Genomic DNA, 25,798 nt, shown 5'->3' on the forward strand with positions numbered 1-25,798 from the left:
GATCGCATGGTGATGGACCTGTATATGAAAACGATGTTTGAATGCCAGGTCTTCCATTGGATAGACTGTTGCCGTTCATGACAGTGATCAACAGAATGAGATCACAAAGTTTCAAGACTTACTCAACAATGCCTTGGAGCTCTAAACTTTGATGTGTGCAATGAAATTGAAAATACTGTTCTTACCTGACGTTACTACTGAAGGCACAGAAAATTTACAAACCAACAGAATAACAAACTGTGAGTCAATTCAGAGCTGCTAATATCAACGAAATGACATAATTGCATTGGTGATATTCTTTAAATTTCAAGATTACATTTACTGATAAAAGAGCATCACATCGCTATAACAATCCAACGTAAATTTAAGTAACCGTACGCTGACAGACTCCAATACCCTTTTTGAAAATCGCTTTTAGTCTCAGTTCAGGGAAAATAATCACTCAGTCCTCGATTGGTCAACGCACTAAGCACGAAGACGACAGATACCTTGTCGGCCTTGAACGAACGGACACGCATACATACATACATACATACATACATACATACATACATAAAGACAGACAGACACGGTCGTACTGACTGACTGAAGTAGACATAAGAGTTTCAAAATAGCTCTTCCTGTCATGTAATGGTATATGAAAGCTAAACATTGATTATAATTCCTAATCTACTTCTAAAATGCCCATTTTAAGTTGAATAAAATGACCATTTTAATTTGAAAATTCATCACTTACACACAGAAGCCTTAAAGTGTATTGATTAGGAACATTTTAATACACGAGTACGATATTATTTCGCATGGCATATCATTCATGGTTCCCTCTGATCGTATTTTATTGACAATTTGAAAAACAAAAATCATGCTTGTCAAGAATAAGTTAATCATGGACTTGATATCATAGACGAAAATAAGTAACATCAGCGATGACATATATAAAACTTCCAGTTCAGCCAGTATACAATTCATGGAATTATAGGCCAGGAAAAATGCCATGGGAGAGTGTTGTCTTCATACTGGTGAACATTCAACTTAAATATGAAAAAACACGTGATTCTTTTAACAGTGTCTGTTTAACCGTCCCTGGTGAAGAGACTGTGGCTATGATGGCAGTTGTCATGGAAATTGATCATTATAGCTGCGTGATCGATGTCACTATGTGTACAGGACGGTGGCAAGTTCCTGCGCTGTGACATTCACGGTGGCTTCTGGGACTGAATCAAAGAAACGTTGACCGGAATCATCGTACAATACACCTGTGGGAGAAAGAACGATAGCTGGTGAAGAATCACTGAAGATCGTAATCTTAGGAACAAAACGAAATGTCGAAATCATAGTGGGGACAGCGGGGAGAACAAAGTTTGCGGGAAAGTTGGGTGACACGCAAAAATTTGGTCGCTAGATGACGAATCCCATCCAGTATACGGCTTTCATGCGCAACATAGACATGGGAGTGAAATATGGAAACATGAAAACCAATGATTTTGCAGATGAAAACGTTTTTATCTAAATATTATCTTAATTTGTTCTGTCAAAACTGACACTGTATGTTTTGATTGCTATTTCGGAAAAATTGTCGTTCAGTGTTTGCTGCACAAAAGATATGGTTGATCTTTTTGTTTTTGCCAATTACTTTGATTAGTCTTGCAGATTCATTCAGTATCTGCTATACACAAACTTTCAACCTGAATTCCAACTCTTCGCTGGATAGATGGCATGTTACATATTATATTGTCAAGTTTAATGCGAACTGAAAATGCCTCATTGATTTGTTGTTTCATCATTATTGGCATATTTCTATTTGTTCACCAACTCTTGCCTTCATTGTTGCAATAAAATACTGTGAAAAGTGAATAGACTGCTTCGTTGGTCTGTATCTGTACACCTAGATCTTAAAAAGCAAAATATAACTTTCTGTCATGACAACCATGCTATAGTTTCAGTGGTTTACCTGGTTTACTTACTACATTCTAAATTATGTTTGTAGGAAACGAATAGAAAACTGACTTTATAATTTAATAATTTTCAAGTGATCAGAGATATATTCATGAAAATATGAGATAAACGCAACTTCCAGTTTGAGGGGTATATGCAGTATAGATAACTGCTTCCTGCTGGTAAAATCTCAAAAAAATCAAGATTTTAAACAATTTAGCAAATTTATTGACACATTTGCGTTCCGATTTTTTTTTAATTTGGAAACTAGTCTGAAGATTGTTTTCCAAACTTTTCGGTTTGAATTTTTTTTCTGTTTTTGACCACCCCCTCCCAAGATCTAATGGTCCGTCCCTAATATCCTTGTTGGCAAATGTATTCTAGTCAATACCATAATTCATTTTTCAGCGATACATTGGACAGCAAACACATGTACAGGTTGTGAATGCTAGGCATTTTGACATGGTCTCGGCACAAAACGGAACAAAAATAGAGTCAAAACATTAAACGTCAAAATGGAACTTCAACGCATACTTATTTCACAGATTGGTTGTGAGTATCACTGTTTTGTTTCATTTTGCGAGTGTTAACTTTTTGTGTCACAGTGTCGATGTTCTGTGATTGTCTGTCACAGAGCTCTGTGACAATCTATCGACGTTTTTGATCAAAGGAATATTCAGATGGTCTTCACAATAACATTACACCTGAGCACATCCATACAATGCATACAATAGATGCGTTCACACTGATCTAAGGAGCATTCAAGCAGCTTCATTGGTGTAGCCGTCCAATCAAATGTCATTCCATGCATAATAGTGGCACACTGCATACAAGCCATTTACAGCCCTCTGATCAAATGCATATATCAGTATCTACTCTGGCATGCGAAAAAAATTATGCCAAGCTTACCAGCTACACAGGCGGTTAGAAGGCAAGCCACTGACCCAGCCACCAGGGCTTTCAGGGACATTATGGCTACCTCGCCCTTTCTATGAGGTGGTAGTAAAGGTGATAATCCACCGATGTAGGTTGCCACACCTCCAAGGTTTGTGAACCCGCAGAGGGCATAAGTGGCGATGACCTCTGAGCGAACCTGTCGCCAGTTAAGAAGAGAGTACACTTAAAAGGTAATACCTGTGAATTACAGGAGAGACCCTCTACGCAGGTAGATTGTGTGCAAAGAACAAAAACACCTTATACACTATAAATTTCGTATGTCTTCATTCCAAAAAAACATGTAGATTGTCCCATTTATCAATCTTTTTAGAAATTTGCAAAGCTGCCGTCTTTCTTGGCAAAGGAGCTTTAAAATTCGTACTTTACCCACAATGTACCTGTGTTGATGTGGTCTCTCATTGGATACTTATCTCGTTACAGGGACAGTAGCTTTACCTATGATGTCTTTTTCATTATTTCTTCCACACAATGAATCACTTTTAATGTGTTGTGAAAAACTCACAATACTTCTTGTCAAAGCCTTTATATGTGTGTGAAGATTACTTTTTTTCTACTTTTGAATTGACGTCAATCTTAAACCTTACAGTACCATTTTAAATAATGAATAAAATACCGTAAAGAATTTCAGTAAGCTCTGAAGAAATTAAGGTTGCTGTATTCAAAGACGAAAAAAAATCATGGTTCAAGCAACTGTCCCCTAGGCTGTCTTACCCGCAACACAAGCTGTTAAAAGACACGCTACAGTTCCTGCTACTAAGGCTCGCATTGATAGTAGGGCAATCTCGGCAGTTCTTCCCGGAGCCAGCGGAGCTACGCCACCGATATAGATGGCAATACCTCCCAGATTAGAAAATCCACAAAGTGCGTATGTAGCTATTACTTCCGATCTGACCTGTAGACATGCATTGGAGATGGGTTTGATGATTTGTTAGTTTGTTAAGTGTAAGCTATTAAGCTTATGAGTTTGGCATATACACTTACGCGTTAACCACCAGCATCAGCAAGCTACGAATTAACCCCAATGTTTTCATTATGTTTTCCATTATTGATATCTGCGGCTTGATTTGTTAGGTGGTGTGCTATGGGTCCTATCTATAGTTGGTCTTTGGCACATGTTTTAGCAACGCAAAAGCACATTCTTTAGTTTCGATTGGCAAAAAATGTATTATTTTGTTCTTTTCTACAATATTTGTAAGTGATGCAATAGAAGCTGATCCCTTTTACATTAGTATTTCTAGACATATATTGACGCTTACAACTTAACATTACGAACCGATGAGAATGATTCATCAACTGGTTAACAATTATCGTGATAAGGCCAAAATATAAAAATACGACTGGCAAGAATTTTTTTTATTTTTCATTCTGACTTAGTCGTAAGCGTGAGATTGTAATAAACTCTTCCACCTCATACGCCTTTGCTTATAATACTGGAAACTAGATCACAAGAATACATCTTTGATTTCCTTATTTCAATTTATTGTCACTCAACAGAGAACTAAGCTGAATGTAAATATCCTTGTAACATCCTGGTTTTGTCCACGAGTAAAATATATTTATTTCTGACCCAGGTTTGACAGTACATTCACTATCGCAGAGTTTGTGGATAGTGACGTCACAGTATCCGGATAATTGATAACATGTCCATCAATCATTGTTCCGAAGAGAAGTTGTTCGAAGTCACGCGTCACCTCACGGTCAATCTGGTGAAATTGTTGCCTCATTCTGATGCATTCTTCCAGTTGTATGTGTTTGTGATCATAAATCATCTTCTATCCGAAAATGTGACACAAGTGTACTATTCCCGAAAGAATTGTGGTTACGTCGAATCAGGAACGATTAGCGACATCAAATATGTTTTGCAGCGATAACTAATTTCCATACAGTTCTTAAATCTGCCCTGAATAAATTGATTCAGATCAGATTATGTGCCTTTCAAGGTATCTATAATCGGAAGTATCGACGTAACTTGCTTCAAAATGTCTTTTCTCGATTTCCCTGTCTCTGTGTCGACATCTCTGTGTCAATGTTAACCATTAGCAGTTGCATTGTCGAAGACGTTTCTTAAATGCTATATATGTGAACGCGTTGACAACCTTATGACTGGTCCCCATTTTTGCAGTTTAATTTCAACGTCAAACAATAAATTATCCGTAATTTGAAAGGCTTTGTTAGATTGACTTTGTTGAAATCGTAATCGCCTTTTATTCCATTTTACAGACTTCTTTTATGTTTTATATTTTTGTCTGCTCATAATTTGCTCACAATGGCTTTCTGTTACATAGTCCCTCTCTTGTGTCTGTACATAACACTTAGCTATTGTCCGTCTTGCCATCACGGTCAGCCTGCTTCTGTTCATTTAACTGAGCAAGACAATTTAGATTTGTTTGTAAATTTTCGTCGCACAAATGCATTTGTGTCAATCAAATTTCAAATGTGTATGAATTTTGAGACAAGAGGAAACCACTTCACATTTTTACAATTATCTGGAGGAAATCGATTTCTGGTGGCGCATATAATTTGGTAAGCTTTTTCTCAATAACTTACCGATATAGTTGGTCCAACGCCGGTACTTCTATTTTTTATATACCCAGCTAATTGGTCGTATGCTACAAATTCATTGAGGAAAGTCTTGGTACCAACAAGTTCAGCAACGATATAACAATCTTCCGAGTCTACTCCCATCAGCCAAGCAACAGGATACAACACATATCGACATATCACCTTCGAAAAAATATGTTTAAAGTCGCTAAAAGTCTGGGTCTATGTATGGATTGAGAATCTGTGTGGATGATGTGCTCAGTTGAAGTCTGCTCAGTCACTTTTTAAAAGACGGGGAATGGTGTTGTACCTACGAGACACACACTTCATTCACGGTTCAAATACTTAAGCTATGTCAAATATGTTGATATTTATGTCGACTTCAATCATTCCTGAATGTGCTGATATTTATTGTATTTCACCTGTTGGTCAGGGGTACCTCTTGGAAATTATATCTTGTCATAGCAATTAAACAATTCTGCAACCTGACTTCGATCCTTAACCTTGTAAGAGTTCGTGAGAATCTTGCATGAGAGCTGAACAAAAGGCACGTTGCATTTTGTCATTTTCATTGTCAACATCGTTTTTCCTTACATTTTCGAACAAGGTGTTCCCTGTTTCCCGGAGACATATAAAAGGTACACATGAGAAAATAATTTCGGTCCAGACTGTCAACCAACGCCAAGGGCCAAACAAAGGCCTTGTAAGTTGCCTCCACGTTTTGTTTTCATTGTTCGTAATCGTCATATAACGATCGATGCAGAGACTACATCCTTCACTGAAATCTCTGAAATATGTAATAGTGAGGTTTAAAAGTCATTTTAGGAAGGAAGATCGCGCTTCTGTAAATAATATTCAACATTGTACGGCCACGGACTAAAAGTTGTCATCTCACCGAAAAGGTCAGTTCAGGGTAGTCGACCATACCACCAATCCAAGATAATATTGCATCGATGAACGCCAGCGTTGATATAATTGCTATCAGTTGTCCAGTTATATTTACACAGACTTTCAGTCCGTCTGACGCACCATTAGCGCCGGCTTCAATAATGTTCTTCTCGGTCCTACAAAGGAGAGAGAGAGAGAGAGAGAGAGAGAGAGAGAGAGAGAGAGAGAGAGAGAGAGAGAGAGAGAGAGAGAGAGAGAGAGAGAGTTGAGTACAACGAAATTTACTTGCAAGATAGGTATCGATACTCAAACCCCCCCCCCCCTTTTTGTAGATTAAGAGTCTAGCCCCTTCCATATCACATCGATGTGGAAATTATCGTTCTGATTATGAAAAGGCAGGTAATACTAATGTGGAATATTTTGATTGATGTGACAAAGTCTAAAATACCTCTCTGTCTGGTACACACTGCCTTCCTTTAATGTCTTGGGTCTTCCTAGCTCCGGATAAAATATCTTGGAGACAGCGAGTGCAGCTGGAGCTGAGATTATAGATGCAGATAGGAGATGGGAAGCGCTGATACCGAAGGCGATATAGGCACCCAGTACACTGCCAGCTATCGTTGCGTAACCACTTGTCAACACAGAATGTAGTTCAGAGGCCGTCATATCTTTTAAGTACGGTTTGACTACGAGAGGCGCTGTTGTCTGAAATCATATAAAAAAATTACCATTAATATTGAACTAAGAAGATTACATTTTTGAACACATTAACCTAGTCGGTTTCAGCTGCTTTCATACGGCTAACTCGTCTGTATGATTTTCTGTGGCATATCGCTTCATTGTATGCTCTAACGTCTGTGTTTTCTTCAATTTAAATGTTGTTATCACTGTTATCATCATCATCCCCATCATCATCATCATCATCGTCGTCGTCGTCGTCGTCGTCGCCATAAATTGTAGTTGTCATCGTCTTCGTGCTTGTTTTTGTTACTGTCACTATCTTATGCGAATTCTGCATTAATTACAAGTAAGTACAAGCCTACCATTCCAGTAAAAACGTTTGCGGCTGCGCAAAGTGACTCTGCTCCTGACGTTCCCATGGTATACTGCATCACCAGTGCGAACATCTGTGTAATCCACTGCATCACCCCGATATAATAGAGCATAGCCAGAATATAGCTAAAGAATATGATTGTTGGCAATACCTAAAATTGGAAAACGGAGAAGCGAATACAGAAACGAACCTTTTTAGTTTTTCAACTGATCAATCTCTTCATCTTAATTATCTAAAATGCATGTCGTTCAATGTCACATTTTCATATCACATAGGCTGGCTCTGTAAAATGTACCTTCTAGGTAATCCGTATTTCAAGGTAATCAGTATTTCAAAATGTTCACACACTTTTATATTGGTGAAGTGTACTGTTCCTCCCTTTAAATGCCACAACGAACATGTAGTATGATTGTCATTCTTGTTTTTTAATGTCAATATTTTGCAAAATGTGTATCATAATAATTGCAAACCCTCGAGGTCAACTGTCATTTTTTACTATTTGAAAGTATACAGTATAATGCATGTCTAGCGATTTTATTTGGCGAATGTATTTACTTTCGTTGAGTTCTTTAGCTCACTCAGTCAGAAAGTAGGTTCGATATATTTCAAATCATGCCATGCCGTTTCTGCTAGTTGGCCGTTGGCTGTGCTGTGCATCGAAGGCAGAAATTTGGATAGGGATCAGTGCACAGAAACAGCAGAAGTATATTTAATAAGTTACTGACTGCGTGTGACGAAAAAGAGAAATAAGCACCTTAAATACAAAGAAATGAACTTCGAGGGGCTTGCTGAAGACAAACTCTGCCCCCACATCAGAATAACCTAAGAAAGTTGAAACTTCGTCGCCAAGCCAAAGGAAACTCTCGAAGCCTGCAGCAGTACGCAGAATCAGCACACCAAGTAGAAATTGAAGTCCAATGCCCCAGAACACTGCTTGCCATTGTACCTGGTGAAAATGAGATACTTAGATGACATAAAAAGTACGCTTTACTTTTAACAGGTGAAGACCACAAATAATATGTAGTCAAAACAAGTATTTTCAGATGGAAAAGGTTCGCCATGAAAAAAAACTGTCGATGACTTGCTTTGGAGAATATGTACAAAATTCTTTATCGACAATTGTTTCAATGTTTGAAGGCGTCGCCGGAAGTTCATAAATCCCTAGTTTTGACGTCAACAATGCCTATGACATCAGAGTAGGGTTCAATAGAATCCTGTGAGTCATGCATTAGATTGCAGATAACTGATAAATAATGAACGAATAAACAACCTAGTACTTTTTTGATAATTTTAACAAAAAAACGTGAAAATCCCTCGGCAACTGGTCAGAAGATTGTTCAAACATCTGACATGTCAAAATATTTTTAAAATGTAAAATACAGCCAATTTTTTCATAAAGCTGATAAATCTATATGAGAACGTCCTGGAGCAACAAGTCAATCAAATCTTTAGGTGAATTGAAACAGTTATATATTCATTGGTCGCTTACCCATCCTGGCCGCTTGGAGCAAATCACACTGAACAATGTGAAGACGACGATACCAAAAGCAGACGTTAACTGTTTAGGGTTCTTGCCGATTGAGTGGAAAACGCCCATACAGGCGGCAAAGACGATGAGAGAGACAAGTAGAGATATGTATACAACCCTAGGGATGATAAAAGAGGTAGCATGGCTTGAGTGTAGTCAGTGCTGGTGATCAAATCACTCACTCCGGTTACGTGAAAAAAATATTGCACTAAAGGCAGATATGCTAAAAAGGAAAGGTTTTGTTGGCGCAATGAAATACGTGCTGCCATAACGGGAATGGTTAAAGCTAACCGTTTGGAATTGACACAGGGTTTCCGAAAATTATGCTTCTGTGAATTTGGCTCACTGAAGTACTTCCTGTCGCCATTCTTGACAAAAGATGTAAAACATTCTCGGTATCGTGTAAACACTTTGTAACAATATATTTAACATTTACTTTGTCTTTTACGATTATTTACTACGTTTATCAAAAATATGGAGTAAATGTAGGGAATATGTGTATCTCGCCAACGGAACTGTGATAAGCTGGCAATAACACTGTAACCTCAGATTCAAAATCCTGTTTATGAATGATTTGCTGTTGGAAAGATATAATGCTGAATCTGCAGAACATTGTTGCACATCTCACAAATCCATTAAAGTAATTCGCGCTTCGAAAATTAATGACTTAGACTTTTGCTCAAACTTTCCTCCAGCAAACTTTGAACCATTCTCTTTCAAAATCACGAATAAAAATCCGGGTCATCGTGCAAATTGGTACCAGAGAAACACATTAGGCTACCCAACATATACCGATTCTTCTTTTGTTGTCTTGTTTTTATGGAAATAAAAGATAATTATAAAAATGATTTTGAAATTTAAAATGACCGACATCCCTGTATTATCTCTATAGGGTAAAATAAAATTCCCGATTTTCACAAAATTAAGCCAGTAAAAACTTTATCTACTTTCATAAGCTTCAAAATGGGTCCCCTAAGAGCGGTAGGACAAAAGAATATTGTGAAGTCTAAGAGTCCGAAAATCTGTCCCTGGGGCGCATTCTACCTCAATGTTTCAATAAATCTGAGAGTAACACCATTTGGCATAAATTGAAATCTATTCATCACTCTCTGACGTCATTTAAAGTTCAAAGGCAGTCTGAGGTGCCTTTCCCTTGTGACTGCAAGTTAGGAACTCATCAATATCGTATTTCTTACCATTTTAATATCCACCAGTACGTTTTGCAAAACTGTAAACACGGTTTCGCGAAGGTTTTATATATAATGGTGCCACAATGTTTGACAATCAGCCTGTACAGTACCAGTGCCACGGCAAATACTGTCATCACAAGTAGCGCAATAGCCCGCTGGAAATTCTTGCTGAGCGCTATCGAGAAGTATACCCCGAAAGCCGCGAGTAGTGCGCCGTATAGCACGTACTTGAGAGACGTCTTGTATTGACAGCATAGGTCTTTAATGTAGCGGTCAAGTTTATCAATACCCTGGAGACGAAATAAAATTGAGGAAGATTTAAATTGACATGATACAGAGAGTCCGACCAGGTAATGTGACATAACACATTGTACTGGTGAAATGTTATAGGTCTATGCATAGACTCGAGAGAAACGTTTCTCGAGGGTCTATGGTCTATGTTACGAACTATTCCCTGTTACGTCTCTGTCATCGTTCCGGTCGCTCATTTAAAATACAACAATTCATGCAAGTGTCACTTCCATCAATTTCTTTTGAACTCCTCTAAAAATTACAAACTACGTCTTAGCTTAAGTTTTCAGGAAGTGTATTACCTCTCTATACATTGTACGATACTTAGGAGAGGTCTCTCCTCTTAAAGTGATTCGCGCCTCCAAATTGAAAGAATTAAACTTTTACCAAACTTTCCATTAGGAACCATTCCTTTTCCAAATCATTAATACACATAGGGACCACCGTGCAAATTTTGATACCAGTTAAACAAATTACGGAATATTTACCGACATTTGAAATTCATGGGCGCCATCCCTGATTAACTCAATGGAGAAAAATTGAATGTTTGAGTTTTACAAACGTAAGCCGGTGAAAACACAGTTACGTGTGGTTCGATACATAGCGGCCGCCGCGTGGTATTTTTCGATGCATACCACGCGGCGGTCGCTATGTATCGAACCACACGTAACTGTGGGTGAAAACTTTATTAACTCCATGAGTTTCAAAATGAGCCCCCCCCCCTCCCCGATATACCAAAAACGTATTGTAAAAGAATTAGAGCCTGAATATTACTACCATAAAAACTGTCTATGGTCACTTAAACAAAGTACTGGTAACTAGAACCTGATTGGAACTAAATTGGGATAATTGGACTGGCACAATTTTTCATGAATTTTAGAATTTGTCTAATATTACACCATATTTGCTTACCATCTTTTATTTTTTTCAAAATATACGATGCTGCTGAAATGTTATGAGTAAGAATAATTGCATGGTAGTATATAATGCAATTTTTCAAAACATATGAACAATATTTATATTTCAATCAAAAGGTTTGAGCTTGTCTGTAATTTCTTTATTACTGAAATACTACTGCTAATCTCACTTTGTCACTCTGCCTCGACCAAAATGAAGTGTTTCGATTTATTTAAGTCAGTCAGGGTCATTTAAAATGTGCCCTGACTCAATTTGGTCAAAAGTGCGCTGACTCAAAAGCCCTCAATTTGGGAAATTTTATACATTTTGTCTCGTTTCTTTATACCATTTACACAAAAATAACTTTATTTTTCATGAAAATGAATCCGATGAAAGAGATATGCAAGAATCGTTGTGTTTTTGTTGATTTGTTCGATTAGAACAATATTTCAAATTTTACACTGGTCTTTCACTTTATAAAATTTCAGCTGTAAAAATTTCAATTTCGTTACACTTTCCTAGTAATGACATTCATCCAATTTTCCCAATTTAGTTCCAATCATGTTCTACAGACAAAAATATGCTGTAACTGCCTATCTCCAGCAAGGTCGTGACCTATGCAAATACAATAAGGTGTCAAAAGTTGATCCAAAGCAAATTTCATCTTAATAATGTTATGACTAACTCGCACTATCTGCTGTCTTGAATTTTGAAGAAATCGGCAATCCAAGTTCAAAAAGGTAACCCAGTTTACCTTAGTAACAAAATTCGATGGAGCGTTTGGGTGAAGCTCTTCTTCTGTGTCATCATCTTCTATTGGCACAGCAACCGTTGCCACGGAAGACGGTAATACCATGCAAACCTGTTTGCTGGGATCTTCGCCGGCATGGGCAAACGGCATGGGTGGTGTGGTGGGTGGTAGTACGGGATTGAGTTCATACATATCCTGTGTTAGAAAGAAGCACGGAAAATACATTTTCAACAAGTTCGATTTCTGCCTTTCCCCGATGACTTGATGGACAATATGGCAATTTCACGAAATGACCCCCGCTTGGCAATACGCCGCAAGATATCCTCGGGCAGATTAGTAAGAGGCCGTGACGTCAGTCCCTGTTGAATAAAGCCTGTACGGTATACCGTTACTGCGTCTGTAATTTCGGGAAGATTGAAGAGCTTTATTCACAGGTCTGTCGTGAGGTCTGTAAAGTACAAGACGGCACTGCCCTGATGTCACTGGTCTAAAGCATAGCCGTACTTGTCAGACTTGTAGGGCCTAGATATGCTCACGGAATGAGCTATGACCAGTGTCGAATCTTAGGCCTTTTATAGGATTTGTCTGTAACTTTGTTTTTAACTATTTTACTTTCTCAGAAAAGACGACTCTGTCCTCTGACAACGTACGTAAATAAGGCATTTAAATTTTCCAAGACCCTGTCACTTATCTGTCTGGCAGACAATTACGTATGATCATTAAAACCAGGTACACTGATAGAAGCATGAAATTCGGGTCCAGTCACACATGTGTACACAGCAAATTAAAGTTTCGGCAAAGTATTCAGATCTGAGCTGTGTCACAGCACTGTAATACACGGTCCCACAGCTGTGTCATATCAATTTACGACTAGCTAGACAAAATGACACACTTTCGGACAGATGACAAAACCAGTTCACACGTACACAATGGTTCACAAGATTACGACAGTATAACTGTTGTGTACGGCAGACCAGAGCGAAGGCTTACGACATAGAAAACAAGAATTGATGGATGATTATTGATTGATATGAACATTCGAAATATGAAGTATATAGATGTGAGTTCCCGAGAGGTTCCATCTCTTTGTGTGCCTCCAGAGGCGTAATACTATGTAGAACCACAGGCTGGCCCTCGAGAAAAAACTGCGGCATCAACAATCGCACATCGGAAAATGAGATTGTATTGAATATATAGTCCGTCGAATGCAACTCGTGTTCACATGACACCAATAGGTGACACTGATTTTTAACCTTTTGCATGTTTTGTGATAGCTTGATTATTCATCACAGATCTCGGATTATTTGCGTAGGATGGGAGTACACTGTGTCGCTATGGATGATGTTTATTTGCAGAGTTATTGGCGAGCAATGTAATCGATACTCTCTTCGTCCTAGATTCTGTTTGAAATATCAGAAAGCGAATACTTGACATGCTCTATACTGCTCCTAATAGGGTCAAGCACAGCGTTTTACAAAAAAGGCACAGTACACGCTCGCGCGCGCGCATGTACCGTATGTATGTATGTATGTATGTATGTATGTATCGATTTTGTATAATATATGTAGGCCTATATGCCGTCTGAAAATCGCTGTAGGCTAACGCGTCGGTGTGGGACAATTTTGATTGTCGAAGGAGACAGTTATCTGGCACAAATGCCATCGCTTAACAAAAGTAACAACATGATTGCTTGCAGAGCATGACGGGGTTTGCCGAAAGGGTCATTTTAGGACAGGAGATGTACTGACCAGTCGTCTGAATCAATCAGCAAACAGTGGTAATTTTCAAACCAAAACATCATTTTGTAAGTCCATACGTGAAAAACAAAACAAAACATGTCATTAAAGAACTATCACCATACATCACCGACAATTGGTCGGGTTTTTCGTAGATCTGATACCACCCAGAGACATCTGGGGCGTCAACAGTAGGGCCTAATGCATTTCAACTGAAATGAGGAGGCCGTATCTACAAGATTGAAGGATTGTACATATACCGGTACAAGGAATGGATGATTGTTTCTAATATGTATGTATGTATGTATGTATGTATGTATGTATGTATGTATGTATGTATGAGTGTGTGTGTATGTATGTATGTATGTATGTATGTATGTATGTATGTATGTATGTATGTAAGTAAGTGTATGTATGTATGTATTGTAATGTACACAAATGCATGTGATCGATCAACGACAAGTTCTGACTAACTTGTAGGACTTCCAACCACGTTCGCTCTACAAAGGGACCCGGTGCATCCATACAATGCAGGCATTAAATTGGCATTGATCCAATGACAATAGGTCATGCCATCAGCAACACATGTTGGGTTATCAGTAAAGGCCTGTCATGAGACTATAGCCTTGAAACAGATACGTTGCTGAACATTAATAGGGGACACGGTCGTTTCACACGTCAACAAAACTTTTAACATAGCAGTTTGCAATCATACAAACTAGCGATTGTACGAGAAACCATTCATGTTATGATTAGTACCTGACCTTACTAGGAATTGTTACGGCTAACTTTCACAACCTTCACCATGATTATCATGGAGGTAGCACACTAGTAGTACTGTACCTCGTCTCCCGGTACTCTCTCATAGAAGGACCGATTTTGCTTTGGCGAGAGAATCTTTTCATCATTATCCCCCTCAGGCGTTAATCGGTAGTCGCCTTGAGGTGGTGATCCAGATAGAGTATTCGATTTGTCAGTTTCGTCAACACTGGGTTCCTCCATAGTGGTAGCTGTCAATTTCTGCGTATGCATCCACGCGGTCTGTGTTTCCCCTATACACACATTTGTGTACGGGCTATTGACCTCTACATACACACTCGTAAAGAAAGTGTTTTACATATATTACCATATGGGCAGAAAAGGTCAAACCCTTACCCCCTGCCTGTGGAATTTGGACAACCTCAGGACTGGCTTCACTGCATTGAATATATTGTTCAAATGTTTCGCAAATATATCATAACGTGCAGTTTAAGGATTAATAGTATATTATATTAAGGTAGAGTACGCCTCGGGGACAGATATTTCAACGCTTAAACTTTTACAATTCTTTTCTTAGTTTTTTCGAAAATCGATTTTTTTCCTCCATAGGGATGGCGGCCACTTTGAATTTCAAGTATCGGTAAATATTTGGTATTTTGTTTCTCCATAAACAAAATTTGCATCGTGACCCCCCGATGTTTGTTCTTGATTTTGAAAAAGAATTGTTGAAAGATTATTGAAGGAAATTTTGAGCAAACGTTCACGTCTTTCACTTTCGAGGCGCATACGACCTCAACACATTGAAATGCCGCCTTTTTTGAAGGTTACGAAAAACTGTTACAAGAGCGCTGCGCTTCCCAAATCATCGAGTGAGCCTTTTTTTTCTCTTCTCAGTCGGTGCGGTGTCCATCGGTCGCAAAAGCAAAAACACAGCTATCAGCTTTTATCATACATGCTATGCCTGTATTGCCATTCTTCTATTGTTCAGACGGTACTGATATGAGCCCATATTTATCTAGTGAAAATACGAATTATATTTTCACTGTAACCGAACTACTTACAGCGACGCGGACGCGTGACCTTCGCTGTATATGCATGACCTTCGTTGGTATATGTACACGTATATAAAACAGCTGAGCGAATAAGACAAATGACAATCCGAAACGTCATTATGATTATGGTCAAAATTCTGTTGTTTGCAGTCAGTTCATGGGCATTGCCCTTAGGCACAAGTACAGTTGTACCAAAAACATACAAACAAACGTATTGAAAATTTGTATAATTTCGTCCCGTGGCGGTGCACGGTGCAGTGTTTTCGTGTCGTCTGCGCTGCTGAATATTTACACCATTGAAGTATCATTACACGTAAAGATATCGGTTGACAGAGCATCATGATAGAATCGGTTTACGACAAGTTTCCTGTTGATCAGGGCGGTGAATTACATCGTTTACAGTAGTAAATGAGCCACGAAAATCCAACCGCACTGAAAATACTCGCGACAGACAAGGTTGAAGGTGCACATGATATTTCCGATTTGTACCTGTCAGTTCACAGGTCATGATCGTGTCTGGTGGCACCGATGCGGTGCGGGTTTCAGATACAAAGTGCCATCTAGGGAAAGTCAAACTTTCGCTTCGGTTGTTAAAGGAAGTTTAGTTCTATTTAGGCAAGCCAGGAAGGAAAATATACGAGCAGACGACGGAAACACCTTTGAAATGTACTTTTATTCGTACAGCAACAAAATCACGAACGAGTTACGTACGACACTACAGCTTACAGTGTACTCACTTCATGTTTTCACTAATCCGCTTACTGAGATGGTAAATTCGGCATGTTTGACGTATGTTCTTCGAGATAAACTGACTGGTACGGGTATTATATCCACTATATGTGCATTCATAGATGACGCAGAGCTGGTTGCTCTGTGCTCTCAGCTGTTCATACTCGATAGAGTTTGAGCGTGGCGCGAGTATTTTGACCCGATTTTGGCGGCCTCATAACTTTCACGCAGGGATGATGTTATGTATTAAAACACGAAAACACACCCATTTTGTGGACTCCCGCCTATGTTTTACATCCACCGTCATTTTAAACTAAAAATAAATCTTCTTCAAATTGTGAAAACCTGTGTCGACATCGTAATATTTAAATTGTTTGCTGTAAAAGTGCTCCATAAACCCTCCTTTGCAGTGGAATGGCCCAATAGCGGAATAATATCAAGGAGTGATACGGTTGTCATCACTCCTTAGCAACCAACTTTTTATAAGTACAGCCTGGAGGAAGCAAGGTCGATTTCAAGTTGATTTCGTTGCTAATTTCGGAGCGTCTGTAGGAAAACAGTCATAACCAAAGCATGCATGTATGATAAAGGGGTTATTACACGAAGTTAGGGCGATACCGCGTCGTATTCTCGTGATGTGTCCGTATTTTGACTCGTTGCTGCGCAACTCGTCAAAATACGGACACATCACTCGAATACGACGCGGTATCACCCAAACTTCGTGTAATAACCCCTAAGTACTACCGGAATAGAACTGTATGCAACGGCAACAAAATGGAAAAACCGTCTCCTGGATTTTTTCCGGAAATTTATGATGGGATTCATTTTTCATTCATTCATTTTACTTTTGTTATCTGTGTCCATGGCAACCTTAACCACATGGTATCCTTCTACAAATTTGCTTCTGCAACACTGCTAATCCGTCTTTGACTTGAAGATAATAATAATAACAGGGCATTCATGAAATAAAATCAAATGTTATGAAAATGTGGTAAACTTAAAAGAAAAGCTGTGCCAAAATGAGAGATGCTATTAATATGGGGACTCGTGAATGAATTGTAAAAAGGGTGCGCTGAAAAATAAAAGAAGCGATAAAGTGAGTTGCCTGAAGGGTGTGCAAAAACTTGAAAAGTAATTGCTGAAAGGAACTGTTAGTCAGTTATTTGTCACTTCATATCTGCTGGCAATCTGTTTTACTTTTTCTGCTTTCCTTGGCTGGGATTCTTTCCCAGAGACAGCCTCTTGGAATCTTTTTTTTTCCCAAAAAAATTCTTCAGAGTCCTCCTCCTAGGATATCAAATGGTTTACCCCTTCATCATGTCATGCATAAGTATTCATAAAAGTTTCAAAAGAGGATTAGGTAGTCTGTAAATGGTAAAAACTGTAAAGAGAGGCTTTTATGTAAATTTCTGCTTCTTATTTAATGTTGGAAGGAAAACAGAAATATAAGGGTCTGGTATTCAATGTAAATGATTGGAAAATATTTACTCCTATGACATTATTTAACTTTGCTAGCCAAGTAGACTATACTACGCAGGGCCAGTAAAGCCAACTTTGATGAGTTTTTTTTCACTTCTTTTGTTTTTAATATCAATCATAATTTCTTGGTCTACTCTACTGCCAATGGAAACTGAATATATATATATATATATATATATATATATATATATATATATATATATATATATATATATATATGTATGTATGTATGTATGTATGTATGTATGTATGTATGTATGTATGTCTACACACACACACAATTCTTCTGTTGAAGGAGGAATAGAAGCACTAAGATTCCAGATTTTGATGCAGTGACTAATTAACATCACATGTGAGTTAGAATCACGGAATTACAGAATAGTAATTTGCTGAAGACACTTTATTTTATAATTCATCATCATCAGTGCCATGGCTGTGCTAAGTGTTCATCAATTATTTTGAGTATATCATAAGTTTGGGATTTTCTCTGTAGTTTAAGCTTGTTTGCTGTGTTCCATTCACAGACTATATATCTGAAGGTCAGAGTTGATGACATCAAAAAGATGTAGTAAGCAAACAGTCTGAACACTGAACCAGTCACTGGAGTATACCATTATAAATCAGGGATAAAATATTAGAGCCAATGATGGATGGCCGTTGTGGGCAGTCTCACTGAACTGCACTGTACAAGGAAACAATGTTGATCATTGGCTTGCAGTCTGACAATTTATGTTTCTCATAAACCAAACAAAAAACTCATCCCCCCACACAGTAGTGCTGTTACAAGATATCATGATTTAAACTTTCAAAGGCTTTTCTCAAATTAAGACCCTATCCAAGTCATACACTCATCATTGATTTTCTCAGATTCAGAAACCCCGGTTAGTGAGTGCACGCTCTGTCCTCCACCTTTTACAGACCAACTCAATGTAACAAAAACATCGTATTATTTTGTGCGATGACTTTATTACTCACAAACTATTGGCAGAACTGTAAGGCGGTTTGCTTGCCTACATGATTGACAGAATCTTTTGTATGGAACTTGATATTTCATGTGCTACCAAAGACCTAATAATGGCATTATCATTTCACATCTATGAGTTTGACAACATTTTTTGCAAACTTAAAGAAGCTTTGCGGATCATATTTTACTTAATTGAATGATGTTGTCCTCGTATTTATTTCAAACACCATAGTTTCCTTACACAATATACTTGTTTCAATGTGATTTTTTGGCTGGAATACAACAGGTTATCAATCTGTAGAGCATACAATGGATACTTTCACCATTTCAGTATTGAGTTCATCAGTAAATAAATGTTTAGAAACTTGGGGAACAATTATATACCCCTTCTAAAGACCGAAGAGAAAACTGAATTTGCATGAAGACTCAAGATATGAGGCATTGTGGCCTACTTATTTTATCAAATGATTCAGGTTTTCCAGTTTTTGGCATTGATGGGTGTCAGTAGTGGATAGCATGTTTCAAAGAGGTATGGGCAAAGGTCAAGAAAATATATTAGACAGAAATGGAAGCTAGTAGGCCGTTCGATTCAAATGTGTTGATTAACTTACATGGTAATGTGCAGCTATGTATCAATGAACCAAAGACAAACCTTTCAATAGAATTATTCTATCATTTATCATTATACTGATAAGAGGGTTAGCCATGATCATTCCATGATATATATATTTGACAAACTGTAAAGATTTAGAGGACACTAAATATTGAGTTGATGAAAAGATCAGTTATCACTTACTGAACACTGTTGACAGCTAATCTAGAGTTGTCATCATGTAATCAGCAAGTAACTGATTGAAATGCATAAACCTGAAACACAATTACAATTTTATCATCTTTATTTCAAAATAATCTACTATGATCAGAATAATATCTCTAAAAAATATGTACATTGCAAACTGTGTGTAGATTTTTATGGCTATAAAAATGATTGCTATTGCACCTAATTGCATTGACTCTGATATACTTGTCCAATTGTCCTTATATCCCATACTAGGGTAATGGCACTTGAAATAACAATGAGACTTTGGAGTGAATGAAGAATTATTTCTCTGGAACTTGTAAATGATAACACTTGATGGAGAAGTGTTGTAGACACAAATGATTTCAAGTAGTAGTCAACTTTGACCTATTCTCATAAACACTAATGAAATGTTTCTTCTGGCTTTGTAGAAAAATATCAATAACTGAAACAATTAGAAACAAAGATAGATACAAACTTGCTGTTAAAGTTCTGTGTGGGTATTTAAACCATTGAGAAGATCCCTTATCAAATTTCTAAGCCCTGTGAAATAACGGTCAGCATCTTGCTCCTGGGCTTCCTCTACAGCAAAGTTATCATATTCCGCTTTGAGAGATTTCAGAATTTCTATATTAGTCTTTTGTTTATACTGCTCAGTGCAGTTGTCCGACATGATCTGCATGGCATTCAGAACTTTTTCTCTGTTGTCATGTTCTGGTACACTCAGTAATGTCGGTATCAACTCACACCATCCTTGTTGAATCAGGGCAGGAAGCAGACGAACTCTGTTAAAAAAAGGGGAATAATCTGTGTTACCATGAATACAAGTGATGCAAAATAGCTGAAATGAACATTAATGTTATTAATTTGCATCACATAATTATAAGATCATATTGCACTTGAAATACTCCCAAGATGAGCTCTTCAAATGGTGTAACACAATCATTACCACATCTAGTTATCTTAGTGGCTGATATTTAGTTAGTGATTTTTTTCTGATTTTGCATGTCAGATCAGTACACGTTACAGTATTCACAGTATCTTACTTGAGTGTACACCTACAACTGTATTTCATTTACGATTCTATGAAACATTCAGTAAAGAAATGAGAAACATATTAAGTAGAGTTTTCACAGCTATAGCAGGTCAGTCTCTCTCTGCCTGTCAGTGTCTGTGCAAAGCTGGAGTTGTGCAACCAAATGGGAATTAAGTAATGAGTGAAGGTTTAATCTCAATCAAGTTATGCATACTATGAAAGTAAAAAGTTGACCATTTGATATTTGTGTTGTAGCTGATGTCATCAAAGTTTCTTTTTCATCCAATGTGACACAAAGACACGTTTAATGACAATAAATGATATGTGTGAAACATCATGGCAGGTATATACGCTGTAGAATTCTAATTAAAAACTGGTCTATGCACAACTCCAATGCCCTATGACATGTCAATGTTTTCCTGTAAAAGGATTTTCCTTAGAATGGAAACACTTGCTAATTAGATTCTTCTAAAAGACTGTGAGAGAAAAAACCTAGAAGTGACTGAAAGGAAGAGTGTTGCTGTCATGTAATGAACAGTTAACAAATTCTATGAAAATAATTTACAGTATGAAAGGCAACAACAACTATGCATGTATTCAATAAATTTAAATTTCAGCACTCTGACATGCATTTTCAAAAGCTAACAATTGACAATTTTCTCAAATAAAGAAAGAACAACAGTTTATTACTTTTACTTTGGAGATAAAAAGGTGTTGAAAGAGAGCAAAGTTTAAGACAATTACTTACTCATTATACTGCCTTTGTTTCTCTTTATGAACACTGTCTGATATTTCAGAGTTTTTCACATCTTTCTGCAAAACAAATGACAAAGATTCTGTAAATAACTCAACAGTGGGGTATCTGTGATAAAACAGTGGGGTATCTGTGATAAAACAGTGGGGTATCTGTGATAAAATTGCACACAAATGACTCATTTTCAACAGTCATGTTCAGAAAATTTTAAACTACAAGTTAGTCTGTTTCCATTGCCATTTGGTGCAGCACAACATGTTAATTTGACAATACTTCATGTGTCCATGGTGATGTTTTACATAAACCAAGAAAAAAAAATTATGCAGTACACCTGAAGAAATACCATACCAAACAAATTGTGGTATGAGCTGAATTTAAGAATTATCATTCATTTTATTACAATGTGCTTATTGATTTTGTGTCAACATGACATTTACGAGACAAAAATAAATTTTGAACTTAACAAAACTGCTTAAATTCCAAGTGAATATAATTGAAATATTTCCCTTCATATGTATTATAAGTAAGTCTATGCACCACAAAGAAATTGTCTAATTTTTCAGTGATGAAATAAGCCTACAGAATCATATGAATTCATTTATTTCACAGATTCCCTTTCTGACAACTCAGATTCACTGTATCTGAAGATGAAAAAGAAATATTTAGAAAGTGAAAGTGAGATACATGTATCAAGTTAGCATTTTCTGATCTAAACAAAAGAACACTCATATGGATTGAGAAGTATTACTAATATTAACAAGTCCATTCTTTTTTAATCATTAAGCTGTAGTATGACAGCACCATTCATTGATGACATATCTGCACATAAAACATTACACAGCCATAGGCTTGGAAGGCATATCCCACTAACTTCTACTTCCTTACATGAGCTCATCTCATCTATAGGATCGGTAAAAATGTATGAAGCAATCTCAGGGTTCAAGAATGATAAAAGTGTAACAATGTCAAGAACTGATACATGTACATTGTTCAAAACTTGGCAATATTTGTCACATTTGAGGCTCATTTAAAATTGCAGCATAATAGGAATTTTTCAATCCCTGTTAAAATCATCAAAATTAATATTGAAGCCTCCAAAGAGCATGTAATGTTTGACAATTTTTTTCATTTTTTCCACTGTATGTTGATTGCAAGTATACACAGGCTGAGTTGATAAGTTCAACTGTGTTTCTCAACATGCTTTGGAGCCTAGAACAAGAATGACATTGAAAACAGAAATTGTGAAAAAATCATCAAACATTACGGCTACTAGTCCTTTTACTTTTTGATCACTTAATTTGACATAGCTAAAGTGTTTTCCACAGTAAAATTAGACCTTGATACTGGTGAACAGAGGTGAATGGAGTAAATACAGGTACGGTACATGTATCTTACCTGTTCAACTAGGAGATCATGCAGAAGGGTGATTGCCTTCAATTTAAGTTGTAGCACAGTTAGATCAGTTTCTTTGAAGAGTGAAGACAGGGCACTTAGGCCTCCAAGTTCAAGGAACTTTTTCTGGGCAAATGGAAACTGTCTCAGTAAAGATGAAATAGCATAGAGTGCCTTCTTCTTAACAGCCACAGTTTGGTGTGTAGACATTAGTCTTAGCAGCAACTGTAATGCACCTCCTTCTAATGCTTGTACTTGAACAGCTGGGTTACTGAAAGGAAAATATGTTTGGTGTGATGAGAGATTCAAAGTAGTGTATTTGTTTATGTATGGCTTTCTATAGTAGCGAACACACACACACACACACACACACACACACACACACACACCAGTTTAAAACACAGTTTCAGTGGATTTCAGGTGATACGGTAATACATTTTTTGATGTCGTAAACTAAGAGCCTCAGTTTTGATTTCTTCCCATGATTGCATAAAGTTCCATAAAAACATACAAATCTTGTACCTTTGAACAGCTGAGCCAAGAACAAAAGCACAATCTCTGCGAATCACTTCTTCTGTGTCATTCAGCCCTTTGATTATCAATTCCAAACCTCCGAGAGTGTGAAAGTCACGAGCATTGTCGATCTACAATACAAGAATTATCAGTATCTTTAGTTACATAAGGTTATGGAAATGCTATGTAGAAATATATGAATGACACAATTGCATGAAGTATGGTCTTTACATTAACTCAAAGCAGAAAAAGACAATTGTATCTGGTCCTTACAAAAAGTGCAGTGATGTGACAGTTTCACATTTTTTATCCCAAAGCTATTTGGCATGAGATTACAATATTGTAGTTATCATGACTGATTGCAAACACCTTTCTCTTTCTTTGGGGAAATGGAGGGAATGTAGTCCCACAAAGAGAGAAATTCTTATTGATTTTCTGTGAAACTTTAATTAGGGTAAAGTGTGGTGAGGGATTGTTGAACACATGAAAGGAGGAAACAGGGGAAATGACGGCTGGGTCTTGAATTGTTACAGGTGATGACAGTAAAAACCTAATTCTTCTGGAGCCTGTATATTTACTTGTGAAGTGGCTGCGGAAGCCAGCCACTCGTTAACTTTTTTAATGAAGAATTCAGTCCTTCCTACCTGATGGACATAGTATTCTAAATCACTCAGGATAGCTTCTTTTTCTGCAACACTTGCATCATCACGTTTGTAAATATTCAACAGTTTTGTCAAAATTTCAGCATCAGTTTCTATGTTCATATTCATATTTGCAAATTCTTTCTTCAGTTCTTCATATGGTCTGAAATTGTTCTTGACATGTTCTGCATGACCCTGCAGTGAAAAGAGTAATTTATTGCAATTATTACAAACTGCTTTCTGAGAATTAGACATATCTGAAAATCATTTATTCAAATGAATAAAAAATTTGACAATTAATTGTGGCTTTCTCATTGAAAGTAGCCCATTGAGAGATTGTTGTATGAACATCCGAATCACATAATACTGGTAAAACTGACACCCATTAATATTGGCCACCTAACCTTTATCTCTCATGATGAGTCTGTACAAATGTCAGACCGAGACACAATAGATTTTTGTGTAAATATTTCAAATAAGCAACTGCAAGTATACCAGTAATTGTTTGCTATTCTTGAAAACCAACATCACAGTATTTCAATTGCCACTGGGTTACATCAGATCACAGCCCATGACTGTATACCCACCTCAGGTTCGTGTTTTACATCATCCTGTTTAGCTTTGAACAACTTCAGTGCATCTTTCAGTGTTTTCTTGGTGAAGAACTTATCCTCTGTATTGACCATTCCTTTCCTATCTCCCTCCTCCCAAAACTTGAGACTCTCCCCTCCATCTGATTTCTGCTCTTTTTTATCATCCTTCTCTATCAGTTTTGCCTCTTTCAATCCTGTCTGAAGATTAATTCTGACATGCAGACCAGCAGGGATGGCTTGGCCTATATGTCCGCATGAAATGAAAGAAAGATTGTGGAAATGATGTTTACTAATAAGCGATATACTAAATTGATGATATAGCTCATCCTGGACAAAAAGAGTACACCTTCAACATGCTACCTTCACAGACTGTGCAGATGCATTATTCATGTATTTATATGTCAAGGTATTTTATGTCACTGAAACCATTGCAGAGGTATTTTTACTTCAACCCTTCAATTAGTACGGGTCCATTATTCTATTATAATAAATGATCGAATATGACCCCGGTAAAAGGCACCAGGATGCTCGATTACAAAACTTACGGAGAAATCAGTGAACTGAAATGATGACTTTCCCTAAAACAGCATTGCTCATCGTCACTGTTCCATTCTTGATATACACAATTTTACGCAACTGAAGCAATTTGAAAAGTACAATGTGAATTATACCTGGTTTGATAGTTTGCCATTCATTCGTCGGATAAAATACTTCCAACGCATCGTCTTCGTCATCCCCTATGACGACGTGCCCATCATCATCGTCCTCTTGTTCGTCGCTTGCAATCGCTACTACAGCTGTTTGGGCTGACCTTGCTTGCTCCGCTTGCCGATCTTTTCGCTCGGTTTCTTCAGTTTTTTTATGTGCTTCGTCACTCATGGCTATTGTGATGCCGTAGACCAAACACGCCACGGTTAAAATGGTCCACAGAAATTGTTTGGTGTTCATTTTTGACAGAAACTCAGCACAAGAGGACAATGTTGGTAAACACTGTGTACATTCACTGACCAGGGAATCTGCAACTATCGGGAAAATTAACAAAATTTTACCGATGTATGAGCAGTATTGTGATCTTCGCTAAGTTCAGTAAGATGGAAATATTCCTCGATGACAGATGTGACAATTGAAACGTGTCAAAAAGGCGGAATGACTATATTAGAGCCGTAAGGACACGTCAACTTAACCGCCTCGCGTGTTAATTGTTTACCAGCTGTTTTTCGTCTTATTTCCGGTTACCTTTGACCTCTGGCCTCTTCAGCGTCAAATCGTATTAATATGCAATACAGAATCCAGGGAAGACTAGACCTAAATCTTTCAAT

At 37.4% G+C, this 25,798-nt stretch overlaps 2 protein-coding genes across 5 annotated transcripts in view; both read right to left on the bottom strand.

Annotated features, from left to right (window-relative positions):
• Window positions 1–811: 811 nt before the first annotated feature.
• Window positions 812–25,798, bottom strand: part of LOC139120828 (solute carrier family 28 member 3-like) — a 54,375-nt gene continuing 29,388 nt past the window's right edge. Inside the window, exons 1-11 of one of the 4 annotated variants that reach the window (XM_070685403.1) lie at window positions 16,317–16,474; window positions 12,036–12,227; window positions 10,100–10,383; window positions 8,865–9,021; window positions 8,130–8,321; window positions 7,365–7,526; window positions 6,770–7,026; window positions 6,329–6,497; window positions 5,440–5,616; window positions 2,845–3,028; window positions 812–1,256 (exon numbers count right to left, since the gene is read on the bottom strand). In XM_070685403.1, coding sequence (XP_070541504.1) covers window positions 1,156–1,256; window positions 2,845–3,028; window positions 5,440–5,616; window positions 6,329–6,497; window positions 6,770–7,026; window positions 7,365–7,526; window positions 8,130–8,321; window positions 8,865–9,021; window positions 10,100–10,383; window positions 12,036–12,224 — 1,872 coding nt within the window. In that variant the 5' untranslated portion in view covers window positions 12,225–12,227; window positions 16,317–16,474 and the 3' untranslated portion in view covers window positions 812–1,155. Of the gene's footprint in view, window positions 1,257–2,844; window positions 3,029–3,603; window positions 3,785–5,439; window positions 5,617–6,328; window positions 6,498–6,769; window positions 7,027–7,364; window positions 7,527–8,129; window positions 8,322–8,864; window positions 9,022–10,099; window positions 10,384–12,035; window positions 12,228–14,611; window positions 14,873–16,316; window positions 16,475–25,798 lie in introns of those variants that run through there. The other 3 variants (XM_070685401.1, XM_070685402.1, XM_070685404.1) reach the window with 3 other exon arrangements.
• LOC139120829 (nucleotide exchange factor SIL1-like) lies at window positions 19,630–25,707 on the bottom strand. The gene is made up of 7 exons (XM_070685405.1): window positions 25,151–25,707; window positions 24,474–24,721; window positions 23,890–24,081; window positions 23,255–23,376; window positions 22,736–23,003; window positions 21,335–21,399; window positions 19,630–20,335 (listed from the first exon to the last, which is right to left on the bottom strand). Exons 1-7 carry the CDS (start codon window positions 25,425–25,427, stop codon window positions 20,035–20,037), a joined length of 1,473 nt encoding a protein of 490 aa, XP_070541506.1. The 5' UTR covers window positions 25,428–25,707; the 3' UTR covers window positions 19,630–20,034.

Source organism: Ptychodera flava, chromosome 20 (genome assembly GCF_041260155.1).
Source record: "Ptychodera flava strain L36383 chromosome 20, AS_Pfla_20210202, whole genome shotgun sequence".
NCBI lineage: Eukaryota > Metazoa > Hemichordata > Enteropneusta > Ptychoderidae > Ptychodera > Ptychodera flava.